This window comes from Lonchura striata, chromosome 13 (genome assembly GCF_050655825.1).
Source record: "Lonchura striata isolate lonStrDom1 chromosome 13, ASM5065582v1, whole genome shotgun sequence".
NCBI lineage: Eukaryota > Metazoa > Chordata > Aves > Passeriformes > Estrildidae > Lonchura > Lonchura striata.
The window spans coordinates 5900688-5913458 of NC_140715.1; the positions used below are offsets into that span (position 1 = coordinate 5900688).

General features: G+C 38.8%; 2 protein-coding genes across 2 annotated transcripts in view; one reads left to right on the plus strand and one right to left on the minus strand.

Moving 5' to 3' along the window:
• DOCK2 (dedicator of cytokinesis 2) overlaps positions 1-12771 on the minus strand; it is a 158896-nt gene that overhangs the window by 73383 nt on the left and 72742 nt on the right. The window lies entirely within an intron of this gene.
• INSYN2B (inhibitory synaptic factor family member 2B) overlaps positions 1-12771 on the plus strand; it is a 29714-nt gene that overhangs the window by 10954 nt on the left and 5989 nt on the right. Inside the window, exon 2 of the mRNA XM_021531862.4 lies at positions 8602-10729. Coding sequence (XP_021387537.3) covers positions 9354-10729 — 1376 coding nt within the window. The 5' untranslated portion in view covers positions 8602-9353. The remainder of the gene's footprint in view (positions 1-8601; positions 10730-12771) is intronic.

A 12771-nucleotide genomic window follows, 5' to 3' on the forward strand; every position in this document is an offset into this window, starting at 1 on the left:
TTGCCCTTGACATCACTGGGACATGAGCTTGTGGTGCCCAGAGAAGCTGCTCATTTCTCCAGCAAGGTTCAGAGCCCTTGGAGTGTCCAGAGATGTTCATCTTCCCCTTAGTGAGTAGGTCATCAAAGGGTCACCTCCCTCCCTCTTGTGCCATCTTAGAAACTCAGTAAGGTGAAAAATCACCTTTCCCAAGAGGAGAGTGAAATGTTTATCTACACTTTGTGATTTATTTTTGTAAACCATCATTGCACCTTTGCTCTTTGGACATGTTCCAGGACAGAACAGACACAAGATCCATGATTCTAAATGTGCCCAGCAGGACAGAAATATATCTATGGGATACTGTAATGTGTTACCAGATCACTCTCTTTTCCCATCTCAACACAAAATAAAGTGTCATCATCTCACTTTTTCTGCCATGGGATTGAATTATTTTCAAATATAAGTATTATCTCACTACATGCACTAGTTCCTCCTCCTAAGACCCCACAGTTTCACAGAATTTCCTTATCTTCTGTTTCTAAAGGAGATCTGCTCTGTGCCAAAAACCCCCAGCTACTGAATCTCTGCCCTTAACTGGGGGTGTCGTGGCTTCTCCAACCTCAAACTGCAGAGTCTCTACATGGAGAATTTAGGGATTTAAGAAATTCTTTACATTAATATTGCTTGGAGATTAAGAAATAACAAATATTATCAATATTAAGAACTGACTATAGAGAAACAAATAGCTACAAGATTGATAGAAAACGTGTAAATTTATCCTTTTAGTTTTAAGGTTTTTTTAAGATGTCACCTAAGCCCTTCAGTCATCAGGGGCATTTGAGTTCCAGCCAAGTGTCTGGTCCCTTTATAACTCAGATTGTTCCTAACTTCATGAGAAACTGCACAAGCTTTGCATAAAGAAGAAACACATATTTTCTTTTAAATACCAGGAGAAAAAATTGCTTGGCATTTTTTTGAATATTCCATTTTCCAGCATTCCTCAGTACCTGTTAGTACAGAGACAATTTTAGCTTTCATAATCTGCCTCAAGCCAGCAGTAACCACCAAAAAAACCATAAAAATAAAAGAACATTATTTGAATAATGTGTGAAGAACAAATTAGCCAGTTGTTTGCCTTATCCCAGTGGGACAAGTTTTGACTGAATTTTTATTCTATTGCTTTGAAGAAAAACCAGTATCTAGCCATAAATATTTTAATAATATAAAATAATGCTACACATGGCAATAATGCTGTAACTTAGAATGGGTGTCTCTGTCAAAGCATGAGTGCAGAGGAACTTTCATTTTCCTGGTGCTCCTTATGTGGGGAGTGGTGCCAAGCTTGGAGAGCAATTGTAAGGCTACATTATTTTTCAGGCTATAAATAATTAACTGAAGTGGGATTCTTTCAAATCCTCTCCTCACAAAAAGAAAAGCTTTTCAAAAGCAAGTTCTCTTCACCTTTACAAAAGGTAGTCAGGCAATAACGATGCTACAATTCAAAAGTAAAGGCGCCTGCCCTGCATAATAACAATCTATGCACCTCTCAAACAACTTTAAGCTGCAGACTGTTTAAATATAGAGGGCAGAAGTGGTGTATAAATTGACAGAATAAAGTCACAGAGAATTATGGATAAGTTGGTGAAGCAGACTTGAAACACAGCTCTAAAAACTACCTTTACAATGCTCATAAAAGAGAATAAACCTGCTGCCTTTCTCATGGATTTAGAGAGAAGCACTGCACAACAGAGTAGACCCAAGTAAAACACACCTATATTGTTCCTTCCCAATATTGTGTTGCAACATAAAGCTACTGAGGTGTTAAATACACATGAAACCAAGGGTTGTGCTCTTACCACATACTTTTAAGTCTTATAAATCTAAACTGTGAATTTCCTTAATGATGATATTATTCACTATTGATGATATGAAACAAAATTAAAATTTGCAATTGCAAAGTCAGAAGAAGAGAACAAAGGTTCATCACGCAAATCTCTTTCATTTAATTGTAACCCCTCAAAAGACATGTGACTGAACTCTCCAACATCAGCAGGCTGGTGTGCTTTGATATAAAATTACTTATAGCAGGGACTCAAAATAAGCAGAGGTTTCTCTCTTGCTCTACTCCTCACTAATCCCCTTCCAGAATGGATAATTCTGGCTCCTGACAGGTTGAGGATAGAATGAAACAGAACCTACACAAGAACCTGAACTACCAACCTTATTGCCAGTCATATCACAGCTCCATTTTGCAAACATGCCCAAGGAGATGTGCCAAGGCATCAGCCTGCCTGAGCAGACTGCACTGCAGGGTGATACAGCCTGAGAAAACTTCCTCTGACACTGAAAACAACCGTGGCCATAACTGAGCATTTTTCTCAGAGGAGTCGCCAGCTCCTTGTATCCCAGCCTCCATTTCTCTTCCACCTGTAGCTTTTTGTGCCAGAATTTGGGAGCCTGTGGGAAGTGTCAGTCTCTGCAGACACCCTGCCAAAGCCAATAAGCACAATTCCAGTCTCTCCTGCACTTACTGTCAGCCAGTTGCTGCTAACCCAGTCTGAGCTGCCCTAATTCAATTCCCCCACACCAAAAATATTTCTCAAAACCGACATCTGGGAAGAGGCACAGTCAGGTGCATTCAGCTAAGTACACAAAATACATCTCTGGAGGATGAAATATCCAGTTACTCACATTCCTGATGTCATTCACTGCTCTGGGAAAACACAGGTAAAAAAGTCTCAGGATGCAATTATAAATTCCAGCCCTGTTACCACAATGAGAGCTGGCACAATGTTCCCACCCAGGTTCCAGTGCTTCCACAGGGAACAGAAGCCAGGGGATGATGGGTTTCAGGGAGAGCTTGGCATGGTTTCTTCTCTCACTGCTTCCCCAAATACCCAGGTTTGTGACACAAGTGAGAGTAACAGTTGACTCCTTACATTTACTGAAACTCCCACTTACTGAAGTGGCAAAAAAAGTTCTGGAGAGCCTAAAGAATCATAACTGAACACCCGGTGCTTACAAGGCTTCCCACACAGCTGCAGCACAGCAGACTGCTAAATACTTTTGGATGCAGCTTTGCCATGTCATTCTTGAACTGAAGTGATATATTTATTGCAAAAAAACCCCAGAAATCAACTGAATGCTAAGGGATGGCAGCAAGTACACTCAGAACTTGTTTTTAGAATTAAATTAATAATGTAATAATAAAAACAACTCCAGTGTAGAAGTCACAGTCTTTAGACAGCACTTTATACTGGTTTTAAATGGTATTTCTTGTAGCAGTGTTTCAACAGGAGAAAGGTGCTGGGCAGTGCAATCTGTCACACAGGAACCATGAAAATGCAGTTTTAAAGTTTGCTACTTAGGCAAAAATAGTAAGTTTTTCTGTTCTAACAGACATAGTCAATATAATTAACAACCAAAGAGAAAGTTCAAAAGGTCATTTTTATGAACTAATCTGTCTCTAACCAAATGCTGAGGGCCTGCAAGGCAGCACAGGGTACAAACCTGCCTTGCACAGGTTACCTATATACAGCTCCGTTAACATTTTATTTAGCCTGAATATAAACCTATGATAATCTAAAGTGCAAAATGTGCACACTTAGATAGAAATATCAAGTACTTAGCAATATTTTTTCAACTGATAAGATTTATACAAGGAAGAGCACTGAAATTTTGTGCTGTGAACCAGTAATTTGGACACTTTCCAGCTCACCAGCCTGTCACATTGGATAACTTCCCTCTGCCTGTAGGCATTAAAGCAGTTCTTCAAGAGAAATTTCTCAGTTTTAAGTACACTCATCTTTCCAAACTAACACTGAAAAAAAATCCAACTTGTGTCTGTATATAAATATGTGACTGAAATGCTTTCCTCTAAAGTGAATAAAGAGTAGTATCTTACCTTCTGACACTAAACCTTGCAAGAACAGTTCCCAGTATATGCTCCAGAAGAAATACTGAGATTAAAATGTTGTCTAATCCATGAAGACTATTTTCTGACAGGGCAAATGGAATCTATCATCTTTTCAAAAGAAAAGAACTTTTATTTTTATTAAATTAGAATAAAGGAATTTCAAGTTCTATGGTTCTGAAAGTTATTTCAGAATTAAGATCATCATGGTTTTATCTCTTAGTGCATCTTCAGCACTTCATGTGGAATGACATTGCATCATCTCAATCAAATCATAGGCAAACCACACTCAATTTTCATCTCTAAAACTTGCTTAGCTAAGTCCATTTTCTGCTGCAGTAAATATCACAGCTTCTTCTCTACCCAGTCTCACCAACCTGAAGTAATTTGCAGATCTTGCTGTAAAATTAATCAGAGAGAAAATCCTGTAACCTCTTCCATCACCGAAGTGTTCCCTTTCTGAGGACAGAAACTTCCATCCTACCCTGTATTCCTTATCTCTGTTAGATCCTCTTCTCCAGCCACCTTGGTCCCACCTGGAGGTGGCTTACAAAACCCACCAGCAGGATTTATAAAAAGTTCTTTCCTTCTTCAGTCCTTTTTGCTCAAGCAAAATTCCTTCAGCATTAGCAAGGCACTGCTGGAAGGGAAAACTGAGCACATCCAGGGACATCCAGAGAACTCCTCTGTGGCCATGCACACCAGCAGAAACAGATATTCTGTGTACTGCCCAATTAGAGTAAGAAATAGAAGAATATTACACTAGACAAGCTGTGCACTGGAGAAAACTCCAGGTACAAAACTATATTCCATAAATTACTCTATCTCCTATAATAAACACATTTACTTTCATAAATAGCTTTGTGCTGCATTCTGTGGGACCCAAAGCAATAAGACTCCTTGTTGTGATCAACAACAGGCCCCTGTACACAGAGGCCATTTAAAAATCTCGCTCAGCAGTTTCATCTTTCCTGTTCCCTGCCAGCTTTTCCTGTGTATCACAATAAGCTGCAGATTTGCACTTCTGGGGGACTGTTTCTACTTTATAGGCTCTGCATCTGTCACCCATTTTCATCTGAAAATATTCCCTTCAGAGGCCTCCTTGCATGCAGTTCCTCTGGAACTGTGAGCACATTTCCATCCATTTCCCTCTGCAAGAAAGGACAGGAAAAAGGTAATTTTCAGCATCATCCAATTCCAATGGTTTCAAATCCATCTCTAGCCCTGTGTGCTGGCTGGTTATGTATGCTTCACTGCAGTCTCCAGGGATTTCAGAAGCATATCTAAACTTATCCTCAACAACTCTCATTATTTTGAGGGAAAAAAGCCCAATATGACTTTTATGCAAAGAAGAGTTATGACTAAATTAAGCAGCTTGGCCAACAGCTATTGCTGGTTTCTGATGGAGACAGAAAATGAAATGGAACAAAAACAACATCCAAACCAACACAATTAAAGCCTTAATTCAGACTTGTTAATGAAAAATGGTGCATTTCAGATATTAATTTTTTGTTTTGAATATTGAACCTGCATAGAAGGAGAGCTCTGCAGTTGCCAGGCTGTTTGCAGCCACTGATAAGCACAGAGTTCACAGCAGCCCCCACAGGCAGCCTCTGATCCCAGCAACAGTTTAGGAATCCTGGAAAGATTTGCAACATGAAGGGAAAGTGAGAGTCACACAAATTTCTTAGAACCTGAGAATCTCCCACCTAGAAAGCAGCTTATTATCAAACACTAACCATAATTAATACAGCAAGCTGCCTCTCTAAACTGAAAATGTCCATCAAATGTGCACCATGGAAAATCTGTTTTCTACAGGATAAACCACAAATCAGATGTGACAGAAAAATGTTGAGTCTGAATAAATTATCTTACAGTTATTACAGCTGTCACCTATCACAGAATCAGAACAGTTTACATTGGACAGCACCTTAAAAATCACCTTGTTCCAACCCACTGCCATAGACTGAATTGGGAAATTTAAAATGTGGATGCTCAAAAGTGGAAGGCAAATTAGATTAATCATCTTCCTGTTGAAAGCCCCCACAAACTTTTACCTATTTCCTTTACTTATTGAAAAGGTTCTGTTCAAACATTTAGTTTCAAGGAATATTGTTTTTAAAACATGCATAAGGGAAAAACAAAATTCTAAAATACTTCACACTTTTACTATAAGAAAAAATATTTAATTTTTGAACAAACCTGTCAAATGAAAAATCAAGGTGTGCAACTGCAGCTGGAAGAGTTTGAAAACCATGTGAAATAAGTAACTTTTGCCACAAACTGCAGAAAACCCCCAGAACCACCACTCACACATCTGCACTCTTCCAAAATCCCCACTGTTGGTTGCTGCATGGTTTTACATTCCATGCAATTCCCTGTAATCTCCATTTATCCTTACCACTGCACTTCTCTACCCACAGCTTCAGCCATTAAACTGAAATATGAACCAAAAAATACGTTTGACTCTGTTGAAGAAATTGGGAAGGCAGAGGCAGGAAAGGTGGGAGAAAAATTATATAGAAAAATATCTATGTCTTGTCAAACTTCCTCTGCCTGGCAGTCTGACTAAGATGTGTGTGCATTTCTAAGAACCTAGACCCACAATCCCCAGACTGGAAAATCAGTTTTATTGCTGTTGGAGGGGGCAGGCTTTGCCCCTGAGTGTTTTTTAGGGGTTCACTGGCTACACCCTGGGATACAATTTCAATGGAGCAAGGATAAATTTGCACTGAGGAGGAGCTACCACCACTAAGAATTGTGTGTGCAAAGTATGCAAAGACCTTAAAAGTCAAGATTTTCTTTTACAGTACCAGCCAAGCTAAACAGAAAAAAATTGCAACGTCAGTCAGATTCACATACCCAAAACATTGAAAAGAGGAGCATGAAATGTGCACCACTTAAAAATAACATCCAACAGCTCACGGGGCACTTGTCCAACAGGGGATGGACCTTGGGACTGTGGCACTGCCCAGGGAAGGTTGGGCAAGAAGGTTTTTTAATGCCATTGGGCATTAAACTCCACTAAATTTTTTTTACTAGAACTGTTAGTATTACTACAAGACATAAAATTAAAACTGACTTAATTTTTTTCTTTGTGAGTAAAATAAATAAATAAATTGAAAGCATTTTTATGAAATGGATCCTTAGGATTTTTCCTACTTTAGTCAATGTCAAATAATGAGCAAAACAAGAGTTTTAAGTTCCTGCATCAGGAAAGGATGAAGAATTAGATGCTGGGCAAGGGAAAATGATATTTATACTTAGTAATTGGCAATGTTGAACTGATTTGTTAACTCAAGCACAGACACCTATAACTCACTGAAATTCACCAGTCTGGGTTTTCAATCCAAATATTTGAACATTCCTAGCTATATATTTTTTTTCCTTTCATCTTGATTTAATATAAACAACAGTACCAAAATGTTCATTACAATTCATAGTAAACCCAGAGTATTGGATGACAAGGTAGCTAAAAATCAACAGAGTTAAAATAGCAATTTTTAAATTAAGAATGCAGGAATGTAACTCAAATGCCTCTACAGCCAACGAAGAGCTCTCATAAAACCCTTAAGGGCTTTTTACTTTTATTTAAAACACAAAGGATTAGCTTTCTAAAGCTTCTTTTGGAATTTAATTGGGCAAGTATAACTTTTAAAGTAGTCTATCTGCCTGGAGCACAGCAGCTGTGATGGGGAAAATGCTGCTGCAATATTTGGATAAATTCTCAAACAAAACCATTAAAAGTCTCTGGTAATTAGTGGGTGAAATGAGAACTCAGAACTTGGCACTGGAACGTTGTTTGCAGAAACTGTTGGACTTGTTTACTGTGATTCTTGATTCCTGTGCACAATCAGCACAGAGATTCCCATGACTTCATGAATATCACAAAAGTAAAATTTGTTATTAATGCACATATTTATTTTCTCAATATATTGTGGCATTTTCTGTCTGCAGTGAAATAATCCAACACTCATTTTCTTCTAAAAATTTATAATAGAGTAATATCACATTATTACTTTGCTTAAATTATATTACAGTGCTTAAGTGTTACATGATGGTGCATAACAGTTTGCTATATTCTGTAACAAGATCTTTCCCACTGCACCCATCTCCTCAATTCTTGTAAATTAAATATGGTAAAATCTGTGCAATTCTTAAATAAAAGATTCTGAGCTCATGAAAGTTGTAAGGCTAATGAAATGGCCAGTGAATTAATAGGGGACAGGATTAATAGTAAATTACCACTGTACTGGGAATTTAGCTGCAATCTTGTACTCAAATCTGAACACTCGAAAATTAATAACTTTAAAAATAAAAAAAATTACTTTTTTCAAAATTCAAATTTTCTCCAAATTAAGAGCTCACATCTATTCAGTTTTAGATATTTCATCCATAACAGGATTTAGTGGCCATTCTCAAATCTAACTTCTTAAGTTTTAAGATCTGCATTTGAGACCAGATTCAGGCTTATGGTATTTTGTATCCGTTCTATACAAATATATATGTCCAATTTTTGAGCATTGTGTTTCATATGAAAAAAGCTTAAGCCACTTGAAAATTCTAAAACATTTTTCAGTTTTTGTACAAGTATCTCATTGCCAAAGTTAGATAAGCAGTGATGTTGGAAAGTGCCTAGGAGACAGCAGCGGGAAATCACAGTTTGCCACTTTGCTCAGCTACAACTCTTGTCTTTTTATTTTCAGGAAACACTTTCTGCTATTCTGCTTTTCCTGGTTACTCAGCCTGGACCTCTGTCCTGCTCACAGAAGTGAGGCAACCCCTTGGACACGACCTGCCTTGTGTTTGCAAGAATGGCAGCACCAGCTGTACATCAATAACCTCTCACTGAGTCCCACTGGATGCTGTATTTTGCCCTGGTCATAAGTGGTGACATTTTCCATACCTCTCTGGGAAGATTAGTTTCAACTAAAAAATGGCTGAGGAAGAAAAACTATCTCTAAAGAAAGCAAATCAGTTTGGTATTAATGGATATATTCCATCAGTACAACTACGCATCAGAAATGAAAATGGCCCCAGAAGTTATTATGCTTGTTTAGACAACATGCAAATACAACACATGTGACTGGTCCATCAGGAGAAGAAAGCTGGATCCCTAATGGAGAGCTGCTGTCAAATTAGAGCCTCCAGGAAAGCCATAGACTCAACCTTACCTTTAAATTAGTTACCTGAAACAGCCTGTTGCAATTTTGTAATTCAATGATCATGTTAGCTGCAGATAAAAGGATTTCTGCATTCCTGAGCTCCGAGAAATCTTTCCTTAAATTTTGTATTTAATTTATATTAATTTTGGTCTAATCAGCAATTAAATTTGAAAGAGGATCCCTAAAGAGAACATGCCAGTTGAAAATATACATAATAACAAGGAGAAGAATGATAAGCTCCCAGAGTAAGGCGTTAATTTGCATCTTAGAAACAATATTAACATACTGGTCAAATGTCAAATGAAATGGGTCGCAAAGAAACACATTACTTGCAGACTTTAAGCTGTGATTCAATGGCCCAGCAAAACATGAAAATGCGACCAGTGCTACTGAAAAGGAACAGCCTGGACTCGGCAGATTTCGTGAGGCACCCCCAGCACCGCAGGACCAAATCCCAGCAGGTTCGCTTCAAGGAGGACGGTGTCAGCACCAAGGCAGAGCTGGAGGCCAATCCTGCCCGAGACACAGCACTCGCTACTGGAAAAACTGAAATATTTAGGGATCACAATTTTTTGCTAACTCAGTCTCCAACTTTTCCAAGGGCTCAGAAGGGGCTTCGGAATATTGCCATACAAACTTCTCCCAGCCTCAGGAAACACTTCCCTGTTTTTAAAAGGAAAAAGCTGACAGTAAGCAAATCACTGACAGAAATGCCAGCAGAGCCTGCAAACTCTATCCAGGTAAATGGCACCTTTTGTGAACCAGACGTGCTGTCCTCTGAGCTCTGCTACTTGAGGATAAGTCATGACTTGGAGGATGGATGCAGGAATAGTGAGGTGGGCTTGGGTCAGAGGTCATCAAAAGCACAAAGCAATGGACCGAGGTACTCGGGGGATTTCTCAGTGTCAGACAAGACAACTGCGTCTACACAGGTGCCTGAATACATTCATGTGAGCTTCCCACAGGACAGGAACGTTCCCCTGGATGCACCAGACACAACCACAGCTTCGAGTAATTCACTGCATTCTTCTACTGTCATCAACAGCAACGAAAGTCATGAAAACAGCACACTGTCATCTGATTCTGACAGAGCAGAGCCTTGCCTGAGCAATTCTGGGAACTGCAGTGAATGTAACCCCCACTCTGCTGCTCCTGAAGTGCAGAAAAGCGATCCTGAGCCGCCTGCAGCCAGCCAAGATGCCAGCAGTAAGGAAAGCACTCCACTGTCACCCTCATCAAATCACAGCTCATCTCCTTGTTTCCTCAGAGACTGTCACCAGGCAGGAGAGCACAAGCCAGGTTCCAGCTGTGTGACACTACCAAGTGATGATTGCCCACCGGTGTCACTGCCCAGCAGCAACGCATCCAAACCGTGTCTGTCATGTAATACTGAAATCCAGAAAAGTTCCACCCACTCAGATGTTTCCCAGTGTAACAGCTGTTTAGAAGGATTTCACATAAAGCCTTGTCCGCCAAGGAATGAAATAAACCCGCAAAGCAACACAGAGATTAATGAAATTAATCAAATTCACTTGGCACATGGAGAACTCTGCGCCCTACAAGGCAGGCTGCAGTCTGTAGAGGAATCCTTGCAGTCCAACCAGGAGAAGATTAAAGTCCTTTTGAATGTAATCCAAGACCTGGAAAAATCCAGAGCCCTCAGTGAAGGGTATGGTTCATTTTTAATATCAGTAATTCATCAGAAGTGTAAAGTAGATATTAGCATTCTTTTAACCTTTGCTACTGAAAAACACAGCTCTTCTGATATTTAAAGATGAGTCTGCAAAAATGTATCTCACACTTTTTTTGTGTGTTTGGGCCTCAGCAGAGAAGCAAGTCCTCTTATAGCTTGGCTGTAGCTGACATTGCCTTTACAAAATCCAGTGCAAGACCCAGCTTAACAACTTCCTTTTTTATTTAGATTTAGGGTGTTCAAAGCATGGCAAGGTCAGACACACACTGAGAGCCAGACTGAGAACTAAGGACAGAGCATGTGAAGGCAGCAAGAGCTCACTTCAGACTCTCAGGCTTCAGAGTGGCTCCCTTCTCACTCCCATAAAAGTGTAAAAAACCCCGTATTTATTGTCACTATGGTGACTGTGCCAAGGCTACAAGCAGTATTCATGCATTATTATGCATTATAAATAACAATAATACCATAAATGAAACTAACATCTAAAGATTGGACAAAGTTAAAATAGAATTTTAAATATTTTTTATGCTCAAAACAGGTTTCAGAATACCCTAATAGAGCTTTCCAAGCTATCAACAGCATCTCTTACTTACAGTAATTGCATCTAGGACACATTTTAAAGTCTGTTTTGTTGTAAAGTAGTATATCCTTCAAACCACTTATCTTTGAAAAATTCAGAAACAAAGCAAGGGAATAAAGGTTCCATTTCATTTTTTAAAGAAAAAAGTTATTGTAGAGACTATGCTACCATAAATTTAATCTTTAGCACAGGCATCTCGTGCATGTAGATAAATCACTTATGCATGCAAAACTGCACTCTTAATTTTAAAATTAAATCATGTATATCAGCTGTATTTACTGATTACAATAATGACTAAATCAGGTAATCCACATTTCCACTAACTCTGCAAGCACCATGACAAGGAGGCTGCACTGAGGGTTTTGTGTAGGTGCAGCTGCAGAAAGAGCCCAGAGCACCAGGGCTTTGCACTTGGTCCCATGTGGGCAGAACTCTCAGGATGGAACTAACCAAGGCCAAACTTTATATGCTCCAATTTTCTTACAACTTCTGATGGGAAAAAAAAAATTAAAAAAAAAAATCTCTTTTGTAGATTTTTTTTTTCTTTTTCCAAGTATTTTAACTTGGAATTGAAGTTAACTTGTATTTCTGTAAAATAACTTTCTAACTCACAATTCAAATAAGAATTTACACTCATTTAAAAATGTAAAATAATATAAATCTGGTTATCATGTGATTTTACTCCATACATATTACCTTTTTTCATCTGGAAACATTAACTGGTTGTTAATGAAAACACCTGGCTGTTAGCATGAAAATACTTTCATTAGCTTCCACTGTGCCCACAAAAATTCTTGTTCCATCTAACATTTTCCCCATACAATTCAGCTCTTGCCTCAGTGTTACATACCCTCTCTCAGAGGCTTGTTCCATATGTATTTCTGGCATTAGCTTTGTAACAGCCTAAACACAAGAGACAAAATCCACATAGACAGACAGCAAAAATGGAAAAAAAACATGTACAACACTCCAAACCCTAAAAATTCAGGTAAGAGGCAAGACAGGAGGCAGGGATCCAAGTATGTCTCAAGCCTAAGCAGTCATTTCTCTGTTGGAATCTTCATCCAGACACCACCTGACTGTGCTTCCATAGGATGGGACAGAGAAAACACCCACTCCTTCTCCCCTGCATGCACTTCTCTAGAGGAGAACCTAAATTTCAATTATGTTTGTGAATCTGCCCATAGAAAAGACTAATTTGCAGTGAAGCACGGTCAGATTATCCAGCAATATTTATAATCCATTTCTGTTCAGGTACCACATGGTAGAAAAGAAAAAAATAGTCAAATATCTTGAAGAATCACTCTGAGATTCGATGAGAAGCTTCAATCCACCTTGGCAGATTCATCTCACAGTAACATTGAATGTTCCAAGCACTTTCATTGATAGCACAACAATGCACATGAAGAACTCCCATTTCTCCCAAAACAATCAGAAA